At 45.7% G+C, this 21549-nt stretch overlaps 2 protein-coding genes across 3 annotated transcripts; one reads left to right on the top strand and one right to left on the bottom strand.

Moving 5' to 3' along the window:
- Positions 1-510: 510 nt before the first annotated feature.
- On the bottom strand, positions 511-10591 carry TMEM72 (transmembrane protein 72). Its single transcript, XM_058186125.1, has 5 exons — positions 10522-10591; positions 6720-6786; positions 3811-3882; positions 3287-3426; positions 511-2770 (listed from the first exon to the last, which is right to left on the bottom strand). The coding sequence occupies exons 1-5, from the start codon at positions 10589-10591 to the stop codon at positions 2391-2393; spliced, it is 729 nt and encodes a 242-aa protein (XP_058042108.1). The 3' UTR covers positions 511-2390.
- Positions 10592-13189: 2598 nt separating this feature from the next.
- Positions 13190-19652, top strand: PAOX (polyamine oxidase). 2 transcript variants are annotated; one of them, XM_058184659.1, is made up of 7 exons: positions 13199-14424; positions 14785-15274; positions 15682-15881; positions 16856-17111; positions 17551-17663; positions 17998-18155; positions 18799-19652. In XM_058184659.1, the coding sequence occupies exons 1-7, from the start codon at positions 14253-14255 to the stop codon at positions 18958-18960; spliced, it is 1551 nt and encodes a 516-aa protein (XP_058040642.1). In that variant the 5' UTR covers positions 13199-14252; the 3' UTR covers positions 18961-19652. The 2 variants fall into 2 exon arrangements, 1 of the variants encoding a protein (XP_058040642.1); XR_009155288.1 differs by lacking the exon at positions 17551-17663 and having other exon boundaries at positions 13190-14424; positions 18799-18936.
- The last annotated feature ends 1897 nt before the right edge of the window (positions 19653-21549 follow it).

Here is a 21549-nt window from a genome sequence, read left to right as displayed (position 1 = left end):
CTGGAAAGGAGATGGGTGGGGGTGGGGGGTGAAATGGGCCAGCAGCCCAACGGCGTGTTTGTCTCTGAGCTTCCTCTGAACAATGAACCCCACGCTGAGATTTCTATGAATGCCAAAATCCAAGGAAAAGTCCTGAATTTTGCAATTCTTATGCACACCAAGTGCCACCGCTGCCCCCTAGTGCCTAATTCTAGTGCTGTTTCTTTTAGTCCAACCTTACTGAATAGTGCAAGAATTTTGAAGGGATGTAAAACAAAAAATAAAGCCATTTCCAAGTCCAGCTTAATATCTGAGGACCAAATAGACAAGTACATTCGGTTATCTTGGCTACATTAGCCGTATGGCTTTCCCTTGCCGTTTTTGGACAATAGAATAGAATAGAATTTTTTTTTATTGGCCAAGTGTGATTGGACACACAAGGAATTTGTCTTGGTGCATATGCTCTATGTACATAAAAGAAAAGATATGTTCATCAAGGTACAACATTTACAACACAATTGATGATCAATATATCAATGTAAATCGTAAGGATTGCCAGCAACAAGTTATAGTCATACAGTCATAAGTGGAAAGAGATTGGTGATGGGAACGGAACTATGAAACGATTAATAGTAGTGCAGATTCAGTAAATAGTCTGACAGTGTTGAGGGAATTATTTGTTTAGCAGAGTGATGGCCTTCGGGAAAAAACTGTTCTTGTGTCTAGTTGTTCTGGTGTGCAGTGCTCTATAGCGTCGTTTTGAGGGTAGGAGTTGAAACAGTTTATGTCCAGGATGCGAGGGATCTGCAAATATTTTCACGGCCCTCTTCTTGATTCGTGCAGTATACAGGTCCTCAATGGAAGGCAAGTTGGTAGCAATTATGAAAGCTTAAATACACTTCTGAGAATGGGTGTCCTTCTCCTTTATTGTAAAACAGCCTGTGCCTCAAAGGTCTCTGCCACCTGTCAATCAGCACCTTACCTGTGTACAAAAGTGACCCAAATTAATGGTCCAAGCAAAATTGGTTCCCAGACTTGTGGAGCAGCTTTGCAAATGAACCTGGTCTGGCAGGAGTTGGGATGCAGGTCTTTATTAATGTAGACATTTTTATACATCCTCATGCTTTCATTATTCTTTGTATGGTTGAGATGCAAACATTGATCTTGATTGATACAAATCTCAGAGCCCGTTGACTTTTCCCGGTGTCGTTGCTCTGGATCTGCGTTAGCTCTCAACATGAGCATAGCTTTTGGGGGCTATGCAGGAGACCTTCTAGCATCCCAGATAAAAGGTCCTCCAAGCTTTTCTTGAAAGTCTCCAGCAATGAAGCACCCCCAACTCCAGGAGGCAAGCAGTTCCACTGGTCATTGCTCTCACCCTGAGGAAAGTTCTCCATAGTTCCAGGCTGCATCTCTCTTTATCCACCCTCGGGTGCTTTGGAGAATAAATCAGCCCCCCACCTCCTCCTTTTTATTGGAAAGCAAGGAAGAGTCGCCCTGTGAGTGCAAATATAAATTCCTGCTCAGACATACAAATGAATGAGGCGGGCAATGCTGTGGAGAGGAACTCTCAGAAGCAACAGGGGGGCTACAGCCCCCTCCCATCCTCCAAAAGCAACCTGCAGCTCTTTCAAAGAGCTATGAACCAAGAGTGATGTGAGATTTTTGACCATCGGAACACCAGTGGTGAGGTGGTCCTGCTAGGTAATCCCCAAATTATTTGCTTAACCTGCCTGATCTTTCTAGGAAATTCCAGATTTATTTGCTTAACAACTTTCTCCTTCGGAGGGTGAAGGGAGACGGAAGAGCAACCGCTGGCCTGGACACGAGGCTAAGCAATGGGAAAGGCTTAGCAGAGGAAATTGAAAAAGAAGGAAGGTTGGGTAGGTGACCATGAAATACCGGAGCTCCTGATTTTGGAGGAAACTGGGAGGGGGGGAGGACAGTCAATGGATACGATCGTTTATTTCTCCTCCTCTTTCCAAAGTCTGCAAGTTCCCAAACAAACTTAGACAAAGGATAATTCTGTACACTCATTTTCTCCTAGAAAGCCACACTGTTTGATAACATTTAATATAGCAAAGATATTTAATGGGAATTGGTTTCTAGAAATGTCCCCCTGCCATCTGTGTATTCCTCTATCCAAGTAGAAGTCCCTTCAGCAATGTTATCCATTGCTTGGACTGCACAATTTCACTCTTCCTGTGGCTGTCAGAGCTACTACCTGCATTGCTATGACTGAATAAGGAAACCCCACAAAAGAAAAACAGATCCCCCCTTTTAGCGGTGATGGGGACACGTGGTGACGAGAGCAACCAGCCGGGATTCTTGGCTGTTGGTCATTCCCAGAGACGTCTCTGCCTTGGACTGCTGCTGCAAGAGAAGAGCTTATTCTTGAGTCACCTGGGGCATCACATCTGGGCAGAAAGGATGAAGGCCGTTTCAGAGGTGCTTTCCTTGGCCAAGCCCTCCAGCTCTCCTCTGAGAGGCAGCACCGTCTCCTCTACCGGTTCCTCAAAGTCAGTGGGCTTCCTCATAGACACAACGCTTGATGAGGAGCGCATGAAGGCAACTGGCCTTTGGCAAGCTTGGAAGAAGCTCCTCAGAGAGCCAGCAAGGGAACTGGATTTAGGGTGGAAGGAGGAGGCTTGCCTACTCCTGTCTCCAGCCATTTCATCTACAACTTCATCACGAGGGTCACCCCTCTCTTCAGGTGCCCCATTTCCTGTATCTTCTTTCCGCTGCTTACTCAGCAGGAAATAGGCTAGACTGGTGAGGATCAGCAGGGTGCCTGGAAAAGTAGGGGGAGGGAGGGAAGGTAAGAAGGATGGTAGGTGAGGCTATCCTGATTAGGATAAAATACATAGCAAAATATAGAGGGAGACCCATTGTCCCATCTAGCAGTTCAAACTACTTGCTTCTCCAGAGGATGGTTTTGATCTTGGATTCCCTCCAATAATTTTCACATATTCTTTTTTTTTTAAATCAAGACTTCCTGATGTATAATCAACTAATTCCTTCCATCTGTTTGCAGGACACATGGAGAGAAAGCTACACTCAGGGTTTCTCTACCATGGCAGTTTGGAGATGTGTGGACTTCAACTGCCAAGAATTAATTTCTCGGCCTGGGCTCAGGACCCTCTTCTCTGACCATGGCCATCTAAGCCTCCTTGCTGTCCGCCAAGGCTATTCCCTCCGCCCCCTGCAAAGGGTGAATTTGGGCGGCCTCCTTTTAGACGGGAGGTCTTTGAATCCTCTCCCAATTGCAGCAGCCCTTCCTGGTTTCTGCACCTTCATCCCCACTTACCTGGGAACACAACCTGCCAGATGTGGATGGGGCTGAGGAAGCAGGCGATGGAGAGCAGGGCATAAGCCAGGAACTTCTGGAAAGCTCCCCGGCGTTTGGCTCGGAGCCAGCAAGCGTCCACCGTGGATCCCCTCCGGGGGCTGCCAAGAGGGAGAGGGGCTGAAGCTGGACAGATTTGCCTCCCTGCTATCCTCCCTCAGCAAAAAATATTGGACATTTTCAAGTGGGAGGGGCCACTCAGAGAAAGTGCAGGTGGGGGGGGGGGCTCCTCTCTCCCGCCTCCTCCCCCACCCCACTCATTCTTTCCTTAGCCTTTTCTCCACTGTTCTCATCCCTTGATGCCCCACTGCAATTCTGGAAACCCGAAATACCAAACTGCCCCTGTCTTTATACTGACCTGCCTCCAGTGCCAAATATTGATCTGTCTGGTCACTTCGGATACTGAATGACCCTTTGTGTGTCCACCTATGTCTCCCCCACCCCCAGGCCCTGCATCTAATTGGAAGGACAGGAACGAAACTCACGCGAAGCAGGAGATCAAAAGGAGGCTGGCAAAGAACGCCACTTCCCAGAGAGAAACAGCCATCCCTGAAATACTAAAGCATGGAGATCGGTTACGGGAGACAACCTGGGGGCAAGCGAAAGCCACCCTCCCAAAAGAGCCTCGGCTGGCCGCCGGATGCCAGGACAGGAGGCTTCGTGCTGCCCGTCTCAGCTAGCCTCCTACGGAGAAAAGTTAACATCAAGTGTCAGAAATTAAGTACAGTAGTCCTCAACTTACGACCATAATGGAATCAGCATGACAGTCATAAAGTGAATTCCCTTACTTCAGCTTCGTAACTTTGAGTGGTTGTAAGTTCAAATGGTTGCTGAATGACCTCTTTAAAGAGAGAAGCAACCTAGAACCAAGGAGGAATTTCCCAGCAGTGAGAAGAATCAACCAGTGGAACAGCTTCCCACCAGAAGTTGTGGCTGCTCCATCACTGGAGGCTTTTAAGAAGAGATTGGACGGCCATTCGTCTGGAATGGCCCGGGGTTGGGCTGGAAGACCTCCATGCTCCCTTCCAACCTTATTATGCTATGTACTATGGTCACTAAGTGAGGACTACCTGTTGCCTTTATCCACAGGGAGGAGGATCATTAAGCTTTATTCCTGTTCCTGTGTTACACAACCTGAAATACTGCTGCTCCTTCTGAGGACAGATCTAAAGTAGACAGAAAGAGAGAGGGGGGGGTCTTTACTTCTTCCCATTAATCTAAGGCTGCTTTTAAGGTCTGGACAACATCAGAACACAAAATTTTAAGATATGCTTTCACATTAAATCCACAAATGGATTCCCACAGCCATTTTGAGATGGGTGTCTAATATAGCACCATTAATATAACTAATGGGGAGGGGGAGTTAATGCATTGTGTCCAAACATGTATATTTCCACATTTAATCAATCTTGGAAGTCACAGTGGATCACCTTCCCCCACCCCCCGGTGATTTGGCCAGCCCCCAGCCCCTTTTCAGTCTTTCAGGAGGCCATCAAGGCCTGGCTTTTTACAAAGGCCCTGGGATAGGATAGGATAGGATAGGATAGGATAGGATGAATGGAATGAAGGTATTTGAGTTTGCTATGGGGAAGATTACAAAAATTTTGCTTTTGTTTGATTGTTTTGTGTTTATGTATTGTATTATGGTTCTACTACTATTGTGAGCCACCTAGATCTGTTTAAGATGGGCAGCCACACAAACCTTTTAAATAAATAAACAGATCTACACAGCCAAGCTGCTTCTGAGGTAGGGCATCTGTGAGGAGTTTTGGAATAAAGACCCGTTGCAAAGTCAGTCACTCCTTTTCCACAGATCAGAGAATGTGTGAACCGAAAAGGGCCTCCTTGGCTCTGGCTTCACCAATAAATGAAAATAAAATATATTTGGTCCAATCTCTGGACATTCCAGGATTAAAGGAGCTGACTGAAATGGATGTTATTTACATAATCTTATGAAAAATGACATATTCATGTAAATCGATACGAGTTTCTTTAAGTAATGTGAGATTTGAGCTCACAATGAGGTTAAGGCAACATAATTTTTATTTTGCTTGTCTTAAGTGCTACATTTTGGGCTCAAATCCACAAGAATATTAACTTAATATGAATTCATTTGAGATGTATATGTTCCTCTTGGCTACACCCCCAATGTTTTCAAACTTTCAAGACGTCAAATACTTTTCATGCCTGGAGGAACAATCAATAACGTTTAGCATTGGGAGGATAAATCTGTATCACATTCACAGCAACGGATAGTTTACTTGTCAATATTTACATCAGAGCTTTTCCTTTGGACAACTCAAAGAGGGCATTGGGAGGTGGTTTATTAGTCATATTATTTTTTTCTTTCTGTCCCTTAATTTTGATGTTTAGTTATATTGCTTTGGTTTTACTTTTTCTTTTGTTAGTATTTCTTTAAAAAAATAAAGACAAAGAATGTGGAACAATCATGACTGAAAGCTTTAAAACAAAACTCTGTGTTCTTATGTAGCAATCGGCTTATATTTGATTAAAAAAATAATAAAGCACAGAGCAGTTGGAAAGATGGGGGGGGGGGTGTTTCTAGAAGGAGGAGGGGGAAAACAGAGCCAGTCCGGCCTAGCGGTTAAAGGGCTGGCCTCAAAACCAGGCAAATGTGAGTTGTAGCCCTGCTTCATAAAGTTGTGTGCTTGGTGAGCTGTCTAACAAGGAAGAGATGATGGAGAAAAAAGCAGGAAGGAAGTGGGGGGGGGAACCCTCATGTGTTAGAAACACAGAGAGAAGTTTTAGAAGGAAAGAAAGATACCCAGAAGCCACTGATGAGGGAAAATGAGCTGCCTTCCTCTTGGCCTCAAATGCTTTGCAGAACTCGTGTGAAATCCTTGCAAGTAAGCTCTGCCCCCTTGGCTGTAAGGAACCTTGGGAAGGCAATTATTACTATTCACGGACATAAAACTGAAGCAATCCCAGATGCTATTAAGGGAAGCCGATAGATTTATGGTGTGAAACCCATCAATGCCCATCCCAATCGCTAAATGGAAGTTGGAACCTCTGCATTCAGAACCTCCACATGGCCTTCCAGAAGGCCAGAAGTAGATGGGCTTTGTCACCTTCTGGTCAGCTTTGCTGTTAATAAACATCCAGAAGATAAAACACTGAACTAATTCAGAAGGAGCCTTTTATTCATCATGCAATTGGGGATTCAGAATGCCTCCCCCCCCCCCCCCACTTGATCATAATTTAGAATATCAAAGGCACCCCAGACATAGTTGGGCTACAATTCCCACAAGATACATCCAAGCCAAGGGAGCGTAGTCCAGCTGCAAGTTGTTCAACAACCCTGTGGACTCCCCTCTATAATCACTGAGGCCAGGATGGGATTCAAGAGGGGCTCCGATCCAGCAGCCATACTCACAGGAGATAAAGAGCCAGGCTCTTGAACTGCCCCTGCAGAAGCCTCTCGATGCCCACACCGAGGAGCACTGGAATGCAAAAGAAACACAGCAGGTGGGAGCAGCTTGTGGAAGGTGTCACCTTAACCATGGAGAGGTGTCATCCATGCTTCCAGGGAGAACAGGAGAGTCGCATGTGGCATGACACCATGGTGCAAATAACACAAATTGCATAACCTAGATTGCTTTTACGGTATGTCACAGCACATATAATGTTATTGCACCTCACACCAAACTTTGCACATCACATTGCAGCAGCAGCAACATTAGCCTTTAAACTCCCTGGAGAAGCTTTTCCAGAGAAAGGAACATTTGTGTGATGTCACATTGTCACCCACTTAATTGTGTCTGATTCAGAGACTGCCGGGACAAGTCCCTGCAGTGTTTTTCAGAGGTGGTTTCACAGGGCTAAGCGAAAGTGACTAGCAAATGACACAGTCTTTAAGCAAATCCATCCTCCAGAAGATGTGTTGGAAACTGGAAATAAACACTGGTTTTCAGCAAAAAAAAAATAAATGCCATAAATTGTGGTCACATAACTACAGGATGCTGCAAACAGTTGTAAATGCAGGCTGGTTGCTGAACAGCCAAAATGCTTTCCCTCCCTTCCCTTCCCTTCCCTTCTTTCCTTTCCTTTCCTCTCCTTCTTTCCTGAATGCTTATCTGTATTTCGTACTTGAGCCCCAAAAGTTCCTTCGTGAAGCGCCAGTGAACAGAAGGGGTCAATTCCACCCACTGCGCTGCCAATCCTGAATTCCTGAAGTTGGCTGGGCGTCTAGCAGAATTGTCCCCAGTTTTCAGAGACACATTCTGGTGGGTCAGGATGAAATCAGCACATTTCAATAACTGAACAACTCCAGGAAGGATCAAATTTTACAACAAATCTCATTATGCAGCCACATTCTTCTTCACTCAACACCTGCAAATATGCAATGAATTAACCCATCAGATCTGGGAGTCCAGTCCTTGACCTTCCATTCGCATTCCTTTTTGCACTCTCGGTGCTTACAGTTCATGGACGTTCCCATAAAAAGGCTGCCACAGAGGGTACACAAATCACTAATTTACAAGAAGAGAAATGGCTGAGGTCACTCCCTGCCATAGTAATTCTTCATGTCTAAAGATATGGTTCTGTATACTTTTACATTCAGTGGTCTTTCTTTCTTTCTTTCTTTCTTTCTTTCTTTCTTTCTTTCTTTCTTTCTTTCTTTCTCTTATACACGATAGGTATTTTTCCCTCTTCATTTCCGAGTATGAAAGAATAGAAGAAATTAATTAATTAACTTAGGAAATCCCATAGCACATAGAACAAACCATCTTCCAAATAAGGTACATGACACCGTTCTTCAGTTACAGCTAGAAAGTTTTTTTTTAAGTCTTCTCGGGGTCTCTCTAATCTTTTTTTTTAATATCCACACATTTTTGTAGTTACAAAAGGTTTGTGAAATGCAATGAAGACCTTCACAAAGAGCAGCCATAACGTAAGTGAATCATACAATCCTAAACCTGGAAGAGACCTGTCTGTCTGTCAAATCCAAATTGAAAGCTATCTGAAAGATTTTTTTCCCAGTCTCTGCTTGAACCCATTTTGTGAAGGGAAGGGCATCGCCTCTTTGGCTGCAAGCACCAAACTGCATTTTTTATTAAGAAGCTTATTCCTACGCATTCAGTGAGAACCTGCCTTCCCATTAAATTGTTTTTGAAGTTCACACCCTGCGTTATCAATAAAGGCTCTTGATTTTCTTTTGGGAGGTGTCTTTCAAGCATTTGAAATGTGATCTGTATTGTATTCCCCTCCAGCTGCCTTTGGTTAAGGTGAAATAAATTAAATTAAATATCCCAAAGGGGGTGGGGGCTGCAGCAGCACTCCTGTCAAAAGGAGCAGGGGCTGGATGGGTGCTGGCATGTATTTAGGACGGTGGCCCTATCCTGGGGCCAGGGGATCACCAATTGGTCACTTTCCCAGCCAGCTTCTGACAAGCAAAGTCACTTGGGGGGGAAGCCGGATTCACTTAACAGCTGCAGTGTTCTGTTTAGCAACTGTGGCAAAAAGGTCATAAAATGGAGCGCAACTCACTTAGCAACTGAATGGCAATTTTGGCCTCAGTTGTAAGTCAAGGACTACCTGGAAGGACATCTGGAGAAGGCTATCTATGAAAAAACACCTAGAAAATGGGACCTATTTATTGATGAAGGAAGTCTAATAATGAGGTGGGTCCTAAGAGGGAAGAGGAGGGAAAGGAAGAAATGGAAGAGAAATGATAGAAATTGAACAATGGCAATAGTGGAATGTGTCTGAGAAAATGATTTTAATCCTAGCCTTCCAGATGTGGGTTCAGCACTAGATTACTAATCGCCTCACAACTATAACTTTATCTTCACTTGCTTGGCTTGGTAGAAGTTTCACAGACATGGCATAGAAGGATTAAAAACCGTTATTGCACTGGAAAAACAAAGCAGTACTAAGCCATTGTTTGCCAGGGATCCTTTTTATTTTAACCTCAGAGGTTCCACCTGCCTCCCTTCTGAACCAACAGAGCCCTGGCTTGGTGCTCGGTGGCCTCAAAGCCAGCCAGGGTCTTTGTTGACATGGTGGCCAACTTTAGCCTAGGAACTGGTGGAGCCCACCTCAGCCTTTATTGAAGCGGCCCTAGCCCTAGCCCATGCCCCTAGCCCAAGCCCCAGCCCTATATTATGACCCAGACCCAAGTAGGTAGCAGCAAACTCAGCCCGTGATAAAATAAACTTTATTCGAACAACTGGGAATTACTTCATTCCCAGCGCTCCCAAGCACATTCTTCAGTTATCGCAGACCTGAGTCCAATTAGGCAAACTGTCAAAGGCCCTTCACAAAAACACGGAGCAAAGAACGCAGCTACAACATTGTTTTCTGGCAAGCTGAAACACAAGTGCTGGTCTTGTTTTAAGCCTTATGGGAGGGGCCAATCATCTCTTGGCCCTACTCCCGAGTCGTCCTTTTTGCTTGGGCTGCTCTTGCCTTCTGGCAGCTCTTCTCATGCATGCATTAGGAACAGGCTCCTCCAGTTCCTCTTCCTCACTATTATCAGTCTCTGGAGGCTCTGGAGTCCGCACCTCACTTCCCCATGGCCCTGGCCTCACCTCAGCCTCATCGCTGTCCGATTCCGTTGCCAGCACCGTAAGCTGCTGACAGACCACAACACCCTAACCCTGAAGGTTTCTCGTGAATAAATGTGGGTCTCAGACAGGACAGCAACCGTGCCTTGGGCCTTCTCTCATAAGACACCTGTTGCAGCTAATGTAGATCACTGTTTATGATATTTTATTTCTCTATGTTATTTTGTTTGCCATGATTTAAGCCATGTTTAAAGGTGTTTATTGAGAAGCACTTAACACATGGCAACCCCACATTCCCATTACTCCCTCTCCAAGCAACACAGTCTGCAGTATTCGGGGCACTGAGTTTTTACCTCAGTTGACTAGTTACCTGTAAACTCTCTCTTACAGGAAGAGACACAATCTACTTTCCTTCTTCCAAAGTTTTCCTTCTTACAGTTTTTTATCCACTTCCAAATTTGATCCAAATTTCTCAACGAAAACTGGTAAAAAGCACAAAAACTTAAAAGGGCAAAGTTAATTGCTGTTGTTTTGTTCCTTCCCGGGAGCCAAGCTCTCATCGTGCCCATGAAACCTACGAGAAAGCTCTCAAGCTGCGCACATTGCCAGCAGCAGCCCTTCCATAGGAGAAAGAAAAGCAGGGAAGCTGCCCCCAGCAATGGTTCTCACCTGCTCCGGTCGAGACGCCCAGCAGTCGGCAAAGATATTCCAGCACATTCCAAGCCACGGTTTGTTTCATGCTAGGAAAGCCTTCCGAGACTCTGAGGTGATCCCTCTGTTTAGGGGGACCTCAGGAACAGCTGGGCTTGGGCCAGCTTCCTCTTCTAAGCAAACTAAAGCCATATTAATTCCAAAGACCGAGCAACACCCCCTCGGACCTCCTCGGACCGGCTAGAACTGCACCTGAGGGGCTCCTGGTGAGCTTTTCGTGCTGCCATTTATTCCGCTTTATTTCAGAGGGCAATTAATGATTACTGAGCAGAACAAACACATCAATTAATGCCTAAGGCTCTTTGGGTGCCATTGCAACGCAGGGCAAGCCCACCGAATGCGTGCCAGTGCCTGGTGGCTGTGGAGCCCAGAACCAGGCAGATTAATTGCTATGGGAGGAAATCAGAGGCTTAAGGCTTCTCCCCCTCTGGCCCAATACGTTGCTAAATAGCTGAAAAGGCTACTGTGTTATTAGCAGGCCGTTCCGCTGATTAATTGTTCTCACAGTGAGGAAATTTCTCCTCATTTCCAGGCTGGATCTCTCTTTAATGATCTTCCGTCCATTATTTCTTGTCCTCCCTCAGGAAAATATCAAATATCAGAGCATTGCTTTCATGTCACCCCAGCCCAGTCCTTCTCTTCCTTGGCTAGACATGCCAAGTTCTGTACCGGAAGGTTACCAGAAGGTTTTGCCTGGGTGGCCAATTGCGACCGTTGCACAGGTTACTAGCTGGGTTCTAGAAGCCATTCCAGCTGCTGTTTGTAGTTTGAAAGGCTTAGCACAGCTCAGGACTTGCGTATCTCAGAGACTCCTGAAAGGCAGGTAATACCTGCCTATCCAGTGGGTTCTGCAAGGGATTCCCTTCAGGGCCCAGCTCCAAAGAAATGTTCTCTTCCCCAGCCACAAAAACAGGATTTCTCCATTGCTGGCCTGCTCCTTCTGAGCCCACCCCCCACCAAATCAGACTAGCGCTACCTCTGTTGAGGTTTAGCAAACTCCTGAAGTCCTGGTTCTTCTAGAAGGGCCCCTGATGTGGTTGGAGCCTCTCCTGTCTTGAGCTAACATGATTGCATCGATTTGTGGATTTGCATTTCTTTGGCACGCTGTGATGAGAGAGAATGTTATTGTTATGTTTGCCAGGTTTACTGTTTTAATCCTTTTTACTATAAACCAGGAGCCTGCGTCACATAGAACCGATTGCATTGAAGTGGGCTGTAATCCTAAATAAATAAGGATAATTTGATATCCATGAAGTCAGTCAAAGTCAAGCTTGACTTGAAGGAAGCTTTATTTATTTATTTATTTATTAAACTTCTATACCGCACCATCTCCCGCAGGACTCAGGGCGGTTCACAGCCATGTTTAAAATACAACAATATAATAAATAACAATATAAAAACAATTAAAACCAAATATTAGATGGCTGAATCACTAAAACGGTAAAACCGATTTAAAACCCATTTAAAATTTCACTAAAATATTTCTTAGTCTAGTCCCTAAGAACTAGTTCCTAGTCGGTCAAAGGCTTTACTTTTGCTAAACACTAAAGTTCTTCTTGCTTACTTCCTGTACTCTATGCACTGGTGTAGATAAGTAGAACGTGGACTTCACATGCATCTTCCTGGGTTTTTTTTTTTATTAGATCCCTTGAAAGCAATTGCCATCTTTCTTTTAAAGCTCACAAGTCTTCACTCAGGCTTTTGATCTCCACCCTGGCAGGACTCAGTTCCAGGCCCTCAAGCTGCAGCCAAGCAGCTTTTCAAGAATGGCCATTTTTCTCCTGCCAGCAATTCATCATAAAGAATTCGCAACCTCTGCTCTCAAATGCTCTTTCTGCAGCCATAAATATCTAGTCAGGCTTTGCCAGCTTATATTGTTAGCGCATTCCCACCCGCCTCACACCTAACCCCTGTTTTATGTCCTTCCACTGTTTTCCTCTCCCTTTTTTAAAACTTCTCTCTCCAGACAATAATGCCTCGTACTAATAGATTTATTATTCTTTGAGATAAGGCAGGATTATTTTTACTGCAAAGATAAACATGGCAACTCCCTCGGAAATTATTTATGGCCGGTATTTAAAGGACTCCTGTCTCTCCCTCTGCAACCTCTCTCCTCACCCCATCCCCCCCTTTCCTTCCCTCCAACACCCTAATAATTGCATGTGTGTAAAATGCTCTTTTCTCGCAGGTCTCCTTTGTACCTCAGATAAACTACTAGACTATTATCTACCAAAGTTTAAGTGCCAGCAAAAGCAAGCCATTTTTAAACTGCCACCACACAGTTTTATTTATTTATGCATCTTGGAAAGCAGAAGGACCTTAGTTCTAATGATGTACTTAAAGAAGAAGACAAGGTTCAGCTTGTCTACAGGCTGGGCTGGTTCAAGGTGCAAAGGGTCCCTGGGAAGAAGAACCCTTAGAATAACCCTCTCTAACAAAAGTGGAGTTGGAACTTCAGCAGGCAGAATCGTTAACCAGACAAGACCAAGGGCCAGGAAAAGAGGTTGGCAATAAATAAAATCAAAGTAGAAGGATCCAGAGGTGATCTGGACCCCAAAACAGACTCCAGATTGTTGCAGAAATGAGACCACACCAGCTCTTTATCGAAGGGAAAGGTTTATTGCGCAAGGTTCAGCAGCGATAACTCTAGATAACTCAATGTCTGAACCCGGAAGGGTTGTTTCTGCATAGCTTTTATACATTTGTTATCAGGACATAAATCAGGATACAAATTCAATAGCAATTGTTACCGTATATGGTTAGAACAAAGACCGAACAATGCAGAAGAGCTGAAGGCCGCTATTGAAGCATCCTGGTCTTCCATAAGACCTCAGCAGTGCCACAGGCTGAGAGCATCCATGCCAGGCCGCATTGAGGCAGTAAGTGATGCAAAAGGGGCCCAAGCCAAGTACTGAGTACATAGGCATGCTTATACTTTTCAGAGGTCGGACATTGTTCTATGTAAAATCCTCGTTTTATTGACTTCATGTAATATTCTAATTTTCTGAGATTGTGAATTTGGGGTTTTCATGAGCTGTCAGCCATAATCATCAAAATTACGAGAAATCAAGGCGTGAACTATCTCGCTTTGCATGTACTGAGTCGATCTCATATATTAGTTTCACCTTTTAAGTTGCATTACTGAAATAAATGAACTTTTTGCACGATATTCTAATTTTTCGAGTCTCACCTGTATACCTCCCCCTTGATGGGTGACTTGGTATTTTCCCATTATTACTTCGGTCAAAGACTAATTACTTTATTGTTCTACTTTAAGATCACTGGAGTCCCTGGCCTGTATCGCACCTGCCAGGCTGAACTCCTTAAAGCCACCTGGGACCAGATTGTCCTAAGAGCCAGCCAGGAAAAGGCTGCTTTGTTTTCTTGCAAAACCCATCCGGAGCCCTTTTTATTATTTATATTTTATTTTATTATTTTACTTTCTTTTTCATTATTTTCTTTTATTTTCCCATTTATTGCAGCCCCCCCATCTCACAAAAGGAGGGACCCGGGCGGCGCGCTTTGAGTCCAATTCTCTCCCGTCTCCCGTCCGCCTCTCTCTCCTCTCCGCTCCGCCCCGGCTTTTGCGCGGCGCCCGAGCGGCCCGGGAGCGCTTAGCCGAGCGGAGCCGGGACTCGCCCTGCACCACCGCCGGCCAGGGAGGAGCGTCGGTCGGGTGCTCGGGCTGCATGGCGGGAGCCGGAGCTCCGAGCGGGCCGCGGGTGCTGGTGGTGGGCGCGGGGGCGGCGGGGCTGGGGGCGGCGCAGCGGCTCCTCCGGGGCTCCCGCCGCTTCTCCGCCCACCTGCGCCTGCTGGAAGCCTCGGGACGCGCCGGGGGCCGCATCCGCAGCGCCCACTTCGGTGAGCGGGGACGGCGGGCGGAGGAAGAGCCGAGGCGAGGCGGGCAGGCGCGGGGCTGGCTCCCGGAGGAAGGCGGCCCGGGCAGAGCCGGCAAGGGCAGGGGGGGGGGCTGCCACCTCCGAAGAGCCGGGCTGCCAACCAGGCTTCCCAAGAGCTTGAGAGGGGGGGCGGGATGGGGGCTCGCTTGCAGGGCCAGGGTCTCAACCAGGAGGAGGAGGAGGAGGAGGGGGGGGAACAATGCCATCACCCCCAGGAACCCTTCTGCCCCAGGGGGGAGGCAGACCCAGCCAGGCCCTCTGCCACCCGTGGCTGTTGGGGAGCTTGGATGAAAGAGGGGCTACTTTCCTCCCCCCCCCCCAGGAAAGGGCGTGGTGGAGGTGGGTGCGCAGTGGATCCACGGCCCTTCCAAGGAAAACCCCGTCTTCCAGCTGGCAGCGGAGGCCGGCTTGCTCGACCAAGATGCTCTGTCGGAAGAAAACCAGCGGGTGGAAGTGCAGGGGCATCCGGCAGGGCCCTTCGCCTGGTATTCCAGCCAGGGCCGGGAGCTGAACCCCGAGGTGGTGGATTCCATGGGGAGCTGCTTTTCGGGTCTTCTGGAAGAAGCCCGGGCCTTCATGCACGTGGATCACCCCCCGGTGCCCAGCGTGGGGGAGTACCTGAAAAAGGCCATAGCCCGGAAGCTGGAAGAATCGCCCGACGACGAAGAGACCAGGCGCCTCAAGTTGGCCGTCCTGCAGGCTTACTTCAACCTGGAGTGTTGTGTGAATGCGACCGACAGCCTGGACGAGTTGGCTCTGGGGCCCTTTGGGGAGTACATCATGCTCCCTGGCCTGGACTGCACCTTTCCCGAGTGAGTTTCCCCCCTCCCGACTCTGGTTTTAAAAAAGAATTAATGAACTTCCAGTTCTTATTTCAACCCCAAGTTTTTTCTGGTTGTCCTGGAGACGCCATTGCTCAGAAGTAGGTGTTGGGTGTTAGCTTTGGAAGGACAAGGTGAGTCCCACCCCAGAGACACGTGTGTGCTTTTGCTTGTGGGAGTTTCTGTTAAGTAGATGCACTTCAGCAATTCCTTTACCTGCCCCACACCTTCTATAATCTCTCCTCTGGGTGGAATTTTAAAGTTTATTTCCCTCCCCTGTTCTGGTGCTTCTCCTTTTTTATAGAGGGCATTCTGGATTCTGAACCTCCAGTTTAATAAGAGCAGATCGGCCCCAGAGTACATTTCAGGCTGCCCACTTTTGTGTGTGTTCCTCCTAGCGGTTTTCAAGGTCTCACAGACCACATCATGGCGTCTCTACCCAAAGGCATTGTGCTGTTTGACAAGCCGGTGAAGACAATCCATTGGGGAAGGTCCAACTTGGAGGAGGGCTCCACAGGCCGGCTCTTTGGCGTGCAGGTAGAATGTGAAGATGGAGAAATGTTCTTGGCAGACCACGTCATCGTTACGGTGCCTTTAGGTAAATCTCAGGGGCTGTCTGCACGGGGCCAGCTTGGGTCAACATTTTTCTGCACTAGGACACAAGAGATTTACTTTGGCTGCCTGGTCAATGTGTGGCTGCCTGGTTAGCAAGCAGTCACCTGGACAAGGCCCGGGAGAAGCCCCCTGAAGAGGAAACACTTGGGACACTGTTACTTTAGCTCTCAGATCTGACAGAGTCAAATTGTAGGGCTATGTTTTTACAGTTTTTTGTGTATCTTGCCTCAAAAAGGCAGGGACCAATGGCATCCATATTAAAACTGAGAAAGATTCAGTGGACCACACAAAGTGGAATCGATGCAAAGTTAGTCCCTGACATGTACATTTTCTTTAAAGGATTCAGTTTATTTAATGTCACTTTGTTGCTTTATTTTTTAAAAAATGTCTATAAGTGGTTGCTTATAAAAGCATGTTCCGTGTATAACACTGGAACATTCCTATAGAAACAAAAATTATAAATGAATTTACTTTAGAATGGCTTGGCTGCATGTATGCATATGTTTGGGTTTGTATCTCAGGCTCTGAGCTGCTGATTTCTAAAGTTATGTTTTCTCTCTGAAATCAGGCAACGAAGAAGTTAATGTTGAAGCAGAAGCCACCTCCAGCCCTGGAAATGGAACTTTGTCCTCCATTTTATCAAATGAGTTCCTCATTCCCTCTTTTTTTAAATTAGAAGACTGAGAAAAAGAAGGCAGGCAAATCAAAATACTTATTTTTCCACACGAAATAGTGTTAAGTCCCTCTTATTTTTGATATCTGAAGCATTTCTCTGGCCTTCATAACCAATGAACCATAAAACACTATCAGACAAACAGTAGATCATCATATTTCCTGGGTGTCAGCTCCTGTGTTGTTCTTGAATGTTTCCTCAATGAATTTATTCAATAAGGTTTGGAGGCATTTCCCTCCAATTCTGGTTTGCTCTAATCTGCTCTATCATTTCCCTCTTTGTAGGTTTCCTCAAAGAACACCAGGAGTCTTTTTTTTGCCCTCCTCTCCCATCCCAGAAGCTGGAAGCAATACGACATTTGGGTTTTGGGACTTCCAATAAAATTATTTTGGAATTTGAACAACCATTCTGGAAGCCGGACGCTGAAATAATTGAGGTGGTGTGGGAAAACAAGTCCCCACTAGAGGAGCGTCCTGCTGATTTGAGAAACACCTGGTTCCAGAAGATTGCTGGCTATGTTGTTCTCCAGCCCCCTGAGAGGTGAGGGGAAGAAGAGGGATTGAAATGGGCTTCTTGGGAAGGGAAGGGAAGGGAAGGGAAGGGAAGGGAAGGGAAACTCTTGTGGGAGCAAAGCTTTGATCGTGCCATGGATCTCAAAGCAGGGGGAACTCAAGGCTGGGCTTGAAGCAGGAGCAGCAAACAAGTTACAGTACTCCGTAACCCATAATGATGTTTGCTATCCGTCCGCTAATGCTATGTTATTTTACTATAGATCTTGCAACTCAGAGGAGAAATTGAATTTATTTATTATTTCTGAAATTTATTTGCTGCCTGCCAGTCAGGTGGAACTACAGAAACTTCTTGGATGAGAAGTGAAATGTTTTCAAAGAAAAAAAACCCCAAAATCCAATTTCGTTTCGGAAAAAGCACCCTTGGGACTTGCTTTGCATTGTTTTTCCTCCTGTCTTTGAATTTACAGGCACGGCCATATCCTTTGTGGCTTCATCGCTGGAAGAGAATCTGAATTTATGGAAACCCTGTCAGATTCTGAAGTTCTTACAACTTTGACTCAAATATTTCGTAAAACAACAGGTCTGTGGTCTTTCTGGGCAAGTGCCCGATGATGTGTAACCATGCCTTAGTATTACTCTTATTATCTATTAAATTATATGCCAGCCATTTCACGGTTCAAGGCAACTCTGAGCAGCTATCTCAAGATTCTGCTGGAAAGGTGGGCCTAAATTTTCTACCCAATTTGGCAGGGAGGGAGGATGGAAGGAAGTTCCACCCATCCAGCCTTCCCTGAATATCGCAATTTCCTGGTGGACTCTATAGTATCAAATTGGTAAAAAAGATAAAGGTGTAATTCGAATGAATTCCGGAGTAGAAATTAAAAAGTTAATTCCTCTGTGTTTGTTTTGATCAGGAAATCCACAACTGGCTCCTCCGAAGAATATACTGAGATCTAGATGGCATAGTGAACCTTACACCAAGGGATCCTACAGTTATATAGCTGTAGGAAGTTCTGGGGATGACGTTGATCGCCTTGCTCAGCCCCTCCCGGAGGACACCTCTGACTCCAAGGTAAGACCCATGGTGGGTCTAGAGCAGCCTTTCTTAGCCATGGCCCTTTGAAGATCTGTGGACTTCAAATGCTACATTGAAAAGGGTTTTGATGGATAAAAAATTGGTTAAGATTTTATGCCATCTTTATTTAAATAACTCCGGTACGGTGGACATATCTAATACTCCTTCCTCCTCCTCCTCCGCTTTTCCCCACGACAACATCCCTGTGAGGTGGGTTGCACTGGGAAAGAATGACTGCCTCAGTCACCCAGCTGGCTTTGATGCTTCAGGTGGGACTGGAACTCCCAGTCTCCTGGTTCCTAGCCTTAACTACAGCAGCGAGCTGGTTCTCTGCTCGAGTTTGAAAAGCCGGTAAATTGATTGGCTGATTATTCCTGTCAGGGTCAGGGCCGAGCGTATTGTTCAACACCCACCCACAAACACTTCTCCATAAATAGAAATGGAATTATTAAATTATAAATTAAATTGCGAAACCAGATGTAACAACCTCAGAAGCACCAGGAAAACCATCAAAAAGCAAAGCAAGGCTTTGGACTTGATTCAGTGCCCTGAAGCGGATTTGTCACATCCCGAGAACCTTTCGCCACGGCTGAGTTGGGTTAGACCCAGGAATAACATTTTTTGCCCTTTCTCCTCACAGGTCCTGCCCCAGCTTCTCTTTGCCGGGGAGGCCACCCATCGCTCCTTCTTTTCCACCACCCACGGGGCCTTGCTCTCCGGCTGGAGAGAAGCAAACCGCCTCATCCATCTCTACGACTCGCTCCTGGAGGCTCCGCCTGCCAGGCTGGAAGTTGGCAAGTGACACAGCAGCGCCTTTTTCTCTGCTACTTTTCTCACCAAAGATCAGAAAACGGTTGGGAATTCTTTTAATTAGTCTGATGAGGTTCCAGGAATCTTTGCTCTGGAGTTAATTACTGGGAGTATTTTTGTCCAGATATGACAACACTAATATCCCAACGGTGTGCCTTATCCCGTCTAAATAACCTTCTGCTTATGTCGCTATTTCTACCTCATCTGTTCCTAAAATGCTCCTGAAGTCACCACCTATCATGGAAAATGAGCCGACACCTTTAACTGCACTGGCTAAATTTATACAAAGCATTAAGCCACAAATTAGGAAACCATATTTTGGCTCACTGAGTCACTGATACAAGCATTTTAAGCCATTTTGGGAATTATTTGGCATTGACTTATTACATGAAAGAACCTAGTCTGTTTGTAAGTCTAGTTTATAGCTTGGTCTGTTATACCAATGTGATGATGTGATAAGCTATGGATTTCCATTCTGCACGAACCCACCTACTGTCTTAAACGTACTTTTTACAATACTCCCACTATGCTGCCAAGGTGTGTCTGCAAATTGTCTTCTCACACTGTGCTGAGCAATGTACGTGTGTCTGTGTTGCCTAATCCGCTTGTATGAATCCAGTCATTTTAACTCTGATCTGTTTGAAACATCTTCATGGATTATAAAGTTGATTTGTTTGAGAGAAACTCTAATGTTAGCTGTACTTATTCACCAATACAAACTGTGGGTTATTAAAAGCAGGTGTTCTATGTCCTTATGACTGGGATTTCAAACTGGATTTCTTCGAGGTCCGGATAAGCATTGTAGTTCTCCTCTGTGAGCGGGGGGGGGGGGGGGGAAGCTGGGGAGGTGGAGCTGGAGTGGATGCCTCCTGCAGCACTCTGCCAGCCAAAAACGGGGCCCATGGAGACCTCCCGAGGCTCCCACACAACCAGTTTTCAGCCTCCAGCAACACTGTGCCAGCCAAAAATGGGCCATGAGGCTGCCAGCAATGCTGCTGGGGGCCAGGGAAGCTGAAAACGGGTCGCAGGGGGCCCACAACTGGCCCGTTTTAGCTGGCAGAGGCACCGCGGGCCGGTCTTTTGATATTTCCAGGCCGGCCCCATGGGCTGGATTTAAACACCCCACAGGCTGGATCTGGCCCGCAGGCCTTGAGTTTGACACCCCTGCTACACAGGAACAAAAAGCCTGGCATTTATATGGCACGCTTATCCAGTGCCAAATAGTTTCTTCAAAGCAAATCAAAGTTTCTGATTTCATGTCGCCTCCTGAACATTAAATTAACCACAGTGGTGAAGTTTACACAACTTTCCTAGAATGCACTGTGACTGGCTCATGTATGAGCCTCTCTGCGCTCATTCCCCTCTCAACCTCTGCTGACTTCATGGAGGGATTCTTGTATTCTTCTTAGCAACAGGATGAACTCAATGACTGACGCTGCATTCCAGGATGCTTTGGGGGGCTCTTCTTCTCCTAGTATTGAAATTTTTCTGCTGCTCTCACATCCAAGTATTAACTAGGCCGTCTTGATGTGTTCTTACACTGTCTGTATAAGATACATTTGCTGCCTTGGTCAACAAAAGACTTAGAGTATTGTCTACAGAGCTCCATTCTTTCTCATTCGATGTAATCTCTACTAGCAAAGTTGATTGAAAGAAAATGTGACCAAAATATTATAAAATGTTAATATCTAAAATATGCTTTCATTGCTTTCCCCAAAATTGTCACGTAATTTGTATTTTATAAACCAAACCCTTTGTTAGAAATTCTGGTTTTCAGAAACTCAGTGGTGGATGGTCATAATTTCAAAGACCCATTTGCTTCAAAAACCACTTGTGGTATAGGGAGTAAGATGGTGACACATGTTCATTAATCACTTTTCTAGTATTTTATGACACTGTCATTGCTGAGTTAATCTTACAACAGTGATAATAAATTGTCCACTCAGACTTATAAATATGCAGGGAGAAAAATCTTTTTATGCAAGACTCAAAATTCTTCAAAGTGTCCTGAATAAAGCTTAAAGCATATGTCTAGAGCATGTTCTTCTCCTATAGAGAAAAATGAGAATCCTCTGGCTGTTATTCTCTATCGGTCCTTTTGCAGGGCAAAAAGTCTTTTCCAGTGTGGGAGGAGATGTGCCTTAAATATTTGGCCTATCACTTTCTTACATTTCTCAGCCTCACCATAGCTGTATTCACAACACATGTTAAGTCACATTTTTGTTTGTTTTGTGCAAACCCAGCCCAGAGTTTATAGCCCACATAGCGCAATGTGTGAATCCAGGAAGTTGAGTTTTCTGATTTTCAGCTAAACTAACCAGGCTTAAGTGCACAGAGTGAAATATAGTCAGAATTAAAGCAGCAGAAAGAATCTCCACCTGGTGATTTCAGGAAGCACTGGATGATCACAGCCTCTTACATCTCAAAAAAACAAAAACAGGTTGGATACAGAACGTGGCTGGGAATTAGGAAATTATGGTTAACCAAGCAAATAGCGCAAACACAGCCTGTGGCGAGGAAAGCCAGTCACGCTCCCCGTGATTTAATAACAGCCGCACATCTGGAGCCTTCAGGAGACGTG

This window comes from Ahaetulla prasina, chromosome 5, assembly GCF_028640845.1.
Source record: "Ahaetulla prasina isolate Xishuangbanna chromosome 5, ASM2864084v1, whole genome shotgun sequence".
Classification (NCBI taxonomy): domain Eukaryota; kingdom Metazoa; phylum Chordata; class Lepidosauria; order Squamata; family Colubridae; genus Ahaetulla; species Ahaetulla prasina.
Note: the sequence above shows the minus strand (reverse complement) of the source record. Positions and strands in the feature narration are given on the sequence as shown.

What these genes read in the sequence shown, in the direction of transcription:
- TMEM72 (XM_058186125.1), bottom strand. Translation starts at nt 10,591, where the DNA reads ATGAAACAAACCGTGGCTTGGAATGTGCTGGAATATCTTTGCCGACTG. An exon ending in GGGCGTCTCGACCGGAGCAG is followed by an intron (nt 6,787 to 10,521) that starts GTGAGAACCATT and finishes TTTGCATTCCAG; the next exon opens with TGCTCCTCGGTGTGGGCATC. An exon ending in CTTTTGATCTCCTGCTTCGC is followed by an intron (nt 3,427 to 3,810) that starts GTGAGTTTCGTT and finishes CCCTCTTGGCAG; the next exon opens with CCCCCGGAGGGGATCCACGG.
- PAOX (XM_058184659.1), top strand. Translation starts at nt 14,253, where the DNA reads ATGGCGGGAGCCGGAGCTCCGAGCGGGCCGCGGGTGCTGGTGGTGGGC. An exon ending in CATCCGCAGCGCCCACTTCG is followed by an intron (nt 14,425 to 14,784) that starts GTGAGCGGGGAC and finishes CCCCCCCCCCAG; the next exon opens with GAAAGGGCGTGGTGGAGGTG. An exon ending in CTGGACTGCACCTTTCCCGA is followed by an intron (nt 15,275 to 15,681) that starts GTGAGTTTCCCC and finishes TGTTCCTCCTAG; the next exon opens with CGGTTTTCAAGGTCTCACAG.